The sequence below is a fragment of the Chinchilla lanigera genome, unplaced genomic scaffold, assembly GCF_000276665.1.
Source record: "Chinchilla lanigera isolate Chin_1 unplaced genomic scaffold, ChiLan1.0 scaffold00101, whole genome shotgun sequence".
NCBI lineage: Eukaryota > Metazoa > Chordata > Mammalia > Rodentia > Chinchillidae > Chinchilla > Chinchilla lanigera.
In genome coordinates, this window is record NW_004955502.1 from 2,994,220 (window position 1) to 2,999,455 (window position 5,236).

Sequence of the window (5,236 nt, forward strand, 5' to 3'; positions counted from 1 at the left end):
GGGGGCGGCCCCACCCGCCTGGGCCTGGGCCCGGCGGCTCCTCCCTCCCCCGGGGTGCGGGAGGCCGGGGCGCCGCCCCGGGTCCACCCCTGCTGAGGAGGAGGCTCGGGTGACCTGGCGGTCCCCATGCACACCGGGCTGGAATCTGAGAGAGGGCGCAGTCCACCCCGCTGCTTTCTCCCACCAGGAGTGAGGAGCAGAGCGCAGACGCTGTCAAGGTCATAGCAGAGGGAGCAGGGCTGGAACACAAAGATCTGACTACTCAAAAAGTTGTGTTTTAGCCCTTTAATGCCAGCACTCGGGAGGCTGAGGCAGGAGGATCGCTGCTAGTTTAAGGCCAGCCTGAACTACGTGAAATCGTGTCTCAGAAAAACAGAAAAAAAAAAAAAAAAAAAGTGTTTTAGGCGGGTAGGGTGATGAATGCCTGTAATCCCAGGGCTGGAAGGCTGAGGGAGGACCACAGGTTCAAGGCAGTTTAGCTAGACCATCTTAAAACAATAAAATAATAATAACTGAGGGGGTCCTAGCTCAGTATGGAAGCCTTGGGTTCAATTTCCCATACTGGCTGGATAGGAAGAAAACGTTGCCCCACTCATTGCTGCGGAATTGAGGACTAGACCAAATGGAAGACAACACCAGAGGAATTTTGGAAGGCAGCTTTATTACGCTTGCGGGCTAGTGGGATCTCAGTTCCAAAACCCCGTTTTGGGGTCCTACAGTCACCTATATAGGTCCTCAGAAGGAAGTACAAAAAGGCAGATAACATGACGTTCTGTCGTTGGTCACAAGTCTTTGGCATTAGTTGCTAGGCAGAATGTACTCTTCCTAATAAGGTTACTATCGGGTAACCATTGTCTGAGACTCAGCAGAGGTATCCTTGAGGCGATAAGCAAAACACCACTGTCTGGCCAAGCTGCACTCCTCTCCCAGCTGGCTCCTTAACCTTTGTAGCTTTCTAATTATGAGAACCGACTGTGCCTCCCAGTCTTATCCTTGAACAATGTTAGAAATATACTAGTGTTAGAAATATAAGATTAAAATTTTCTTTACATTTAAAATAGCCTCTACATCATGGTAGCTCTTTGCCTCCTGTTGCAAGAACAGAAATAGACCTGGGCAGAGAGAATGACAGAGTTGGAAGCTGAGTCAGTGTCTAACCTGAGGCCAAACCCATCCACACCCTCTGACTGAGCGTCGGGAAGCGCTTCTTCCCCACAGCAGCCCCACCTCGGTTCACTCTAAACCCTAGAGAATGAGGGGTTACTGGACCAGTTGCTTGCTGACTGACAACTCTGTCCCTTCAGGACACAGACTGAGAATGGTGTGCCGTCTGCCAAGCGACTCAGATGCTTGGTCCCTCCTGGTCCGTGTAAGGTTTTGGTTCTATTGAGAGACACTGACAGAGATAAAAGCCTGTATTGCTGGTGTGGGAGGGTCGCCAGGACCCTTGGAGGAGGGAGCTGGGGAAGGGTTTTCATTAGGTTGGACTAGGGGTGGAGTTAATATGGGCAGGCGAGGTGTGGTATCGAGAGGACTGGGGGTTAGTTGGTGCTTGCATGAAAAGGGAGCAGAAGTTTAGTTTGGGACTAGAAGAAGAACACAGAAGTGAGTCTTGGAGGGACACGTCATTTTGGGATTAACGCCATACTGGATTGTTGCCATGATGGCCTTAGCACAGTTTTGTGTGGGTTGAGACTCATCCTTCCTGTCTTTTTGTTGTTAAGGGGCAATGACTCTCTCAAACTGCTTCCTGCTGACAGGGGGCGTCATGATGGGGGCTGCTGTAGTCTTTGGGACAATGAGTCAGGCCCATGTAGAAGCTGGTATCTGGAGTCTCGGCCCAAACTAGCTGCTCTCTGCTGGTGAGGGCTCCTAACCTAGACTGGAGAAAGATTGGAAAAAATTCACAGAGGCAGGGTGTTATAAACAACAGGATGATGATCATGGAAAGCAGGCCAAGGATGGGAGGTAGGATAGGTGCCCATGAGTCAAGAGTTGATCCCCACCAAGAGGGCATGGGCAGACCAGGGGGTCATCTCTTTTCATTTTATCCACGTACTCGTGAAGCTTTTTTACCTTATCCATGGTGATACCTGATTGGCTGACAAAATAGCAACATTCCTCTCCAAGCACGGCACAAGTACCACATTTTTCTGCCATTAGGCCATCAACAGCATGTCTGTTCTGGAGAGTTACAGCCGCCAAACTGATTTGATTTTGGAGAGCGGCAATGGATCCTGAGACTTCTTCTATTTGGAGTCAGCTCAAGGGAGAGTTGCTGATAGAAAGAAGTAGCCATTCCCAGCCCTCTGGCCCCAAGACCTGTCCCAAGGGCAGAATGTATCCCTACACCGATGAGAATTGGGTGTGGGCAGTTCTTGTTTTTGGGGTTAGATGGGTAGCCAGTGATTGTGTTAAGAGGGAAACCTTTACTGTTTCTTGAGAATTTAGGGCTGGAATCAGAAGGAAGAGTGCAGGTTCTCTTCCATCTAGCAGGGAGACAATTGTAGGGCAAGCCATGAACCAGCCTTTGGGAGGGCAGATGGCTCTAGAGGCTTTGGGTATGATATATTGAGTGCAGTGAGTGAGGTTTCCAAGCGTGAGGTTGCCCCTTGTAGAACTTAGGCAGGTGAGGTTATGGGGCCAATGATCTATGCTGTAGATATTGAGGGCCGATGATCTGTGTTGTGGGTGGGAAGGTTAGACAGGAAGTATTCCAATAAGCAGGGGAGGCCACATATAAACCCTGTTGAAAAGGAACACAGAACCAGCACTCTGTAAGATTGGAAGGAGTTGTGTAATGGGAGGTGTTTCCAGTAGGTGACTGACGGGTTTTCTGGGGTGGATTGTTGTATGAGGTTTATGATGGAGGGCGGGGTTATCACCTGAGATGTAAAGATAAGAAAGTTGCCTGTTCCTCAGAGTAGGTGCTGATGCCATTGTAGAAGGTGATTCCCCAGCTTTTTCCCAGCCAATATGGAGGGTTCGATGCATTTTTGATAGTGAAGTTTATTATAATATCTGGGGCTTGAGGGGCATTTTCCCAAGATACTGTGACATATGGGTCTGTTTCCAGGAGCTGCCATCATGGTAGAGGCCAATGGTTTCACATCCCCATTTGGAGGTGTAAAAATAGGTGATGTCAGAGCATTCTCTTTGGTGGGGATTGGAGGGGCACAGTGCCAGGTAGAATCATGCCTGTTCACAGGTGGTTTCAGATGTGCCCCAAATTTCCCAAGTATTGGCATAAGGGTGGGGAAAGCAGTAGGAGACAGTGAGTTGTAGCTGGGTTTGTGGTGGGATGAAATTAGCATAAGCAATGAGTCTCCCATCAGCCAAAGAGAGAGAAAGTACATACTGGGGCTGTTGCTGAGGCTGAGGGTAACAGCAAGGGACATAGGGCCAAAAGGAGGTGCTGAGCGTGGGACATGGCTATGGAGATGTGGGAGGACAGGAAGTTATCTGATCAGGACAGACAATTGAGAGTGGACAGTCCAAGGACCATCACCCTGTATAAGAACAAGAGGGTAAGTTTGTGTGGGATTTTATAGTCTTTTGAAGAGGTCACCCAGAGCCCAATGGTGCATACAAGGATTAGCAGGTGAAAGAGGATCAGAAACCAGACTGAATAGCAATACATAGGTTAATCCAGGAGTTTATCAGGGATTTTGGTGAGATGAAGACGGGTAGGGGAAAGGAGGTGAGATGACCACTCTGAGAGTTTGACACTAAGTGTGACGGGATCGTTGGGACACTGTTTAACCTGGGTGATGTGGAACCAGGAGGATAGTCCAGTGACTTTGACTGCTGTTGGTGTCATGAGGGTGACTAGGTGTGGTCCTGTCCACTTGTGTTGTAGTCCTGTGGGCTTGGAAGATTTGAGATATATGTCTCCTGGAGTTATAGGGAGGTTAAGCTTGAGGTTATCTATTGGTTGTGGGCAGCAAAGATCAGTGTTGTCCCAGAAGGTGTCTGAGGAAGGAGAGGATTGGGATATAATCAGCAACAGAGGGAAGATTTTTGTGAGGCTGGGAGGTTGTGAAGTAGGAAGGGTCTACCATACATGAGCTCAAAGGGACTTACAGAAGTAGGTGCTCAAGGAAGTGCTCTGAGTTGGGTAAGGGCTAAGGGAAGGAGCTGGGGCCAAGGTTGTTGTTGTAAAATGAGCTTTGTAAGATGTGCTTTTAAAAGGTCATTTGTCTTTTCTTCCTTTCCTGAGGATTGTGGATGGTATGGTATGTGTAGATGTCAAGTAATATGGAGGTTTGAGGATACCTGTTGAGTGATCTGAGAGATGAAAGCTGGGCTGTTGCCTGACTGGATACTTTGAGGTAGGCCAAATCTGGAAATGATATCTTGTATAAGAGCCTTAGAGACGACATCAGCAGTTTCCCACAGTGGGGAAAGCCTCTATCCACACTTAGAAAGTACAGACAAAGGTGAAAAGGTTTCTATGAGACTTATGGTGAGGTTTGTGTGTAAAATCTATTTGTCAGTCTTCACTTGGAGCATGTCCATGAAGTTGGTGGCTGGGAAAAGAAGAGGAAGGTAGGGGCTGGGGATTTAGCTCAGCGGCACAGCACCTGCCTGGAAAGTACAAGGTCGTGAGTTCGATTCCTGGTACCTGAAAAAAAACAAACAAAAAAAAAAAGAAGAGGGAGGTAAATGTCCCTGAGGTCAGGTTTTGGCACAGAGTTGGCAATTGTGAGTAATATGGTGGATGATGGTTTTTAGGGAAGGATGTGTAACAACTGGAGATACGAGCTTATATAAAGCCTGGGTGCCAACATGAAAGCAGTTGTGCAAATTTTTTTATAATAGTTTACGTCTGCTGGTCAGGAAGGAGGAGTTTTGGACCTTGAAAAATCCATCCCTGAGGGTTTTTGTTGCGGGTAGACTTGTGTAGTAATTCGAGTTGTTTGGCTGAGTATTGGGGTGGGGGTAGGATGGCAGGGATAAGGGGTAGAAGATGGGAGGGATATGGCTGATGTGCCACCGATTTGGCCTGTCAGTGAAAGCATTACCCTGAGAAATAGGGTTTGATGACATCTGATGTCCCCTGCAATGGATGACAGCTGTCTTGGAAGCTGTGCTGTTTGTAGTAATGTGAAGGTAAGAGGGGCATTGGTGATAGGGGTACCTTGAGTAATGATTAGTACCCTTTCTTGCCAGATGGCTGCATGAGAGTGAATGGTACTAAATGTGTATTTGGAGTCAGTATAGACATTTATGACTT

General features: G+C 48.0%; 1 protein-coding gene across 1 annotated transcript in view; it reads right to left on the reverse strand.

Moving 5' to 3' along the window:
- Bag2 (BCL2-associated athanogene 2) overlaps nucleotides 1-238 on the reverse strand; it is a gene marked incomplete in the record, with an annotated part of 10,225 nt that extends 9,987 nt beyond the window's left edge. The window contains 1 exon segment of the mRNA XM_013505839.1: nucleotides 1-238. Coding sequence (XP_013361293.1) covers nucleotides 1-223 — 223 coding nt within the window.
- Nucleotides 239-5,236: the final 4,998 nt, after the last annotated feature.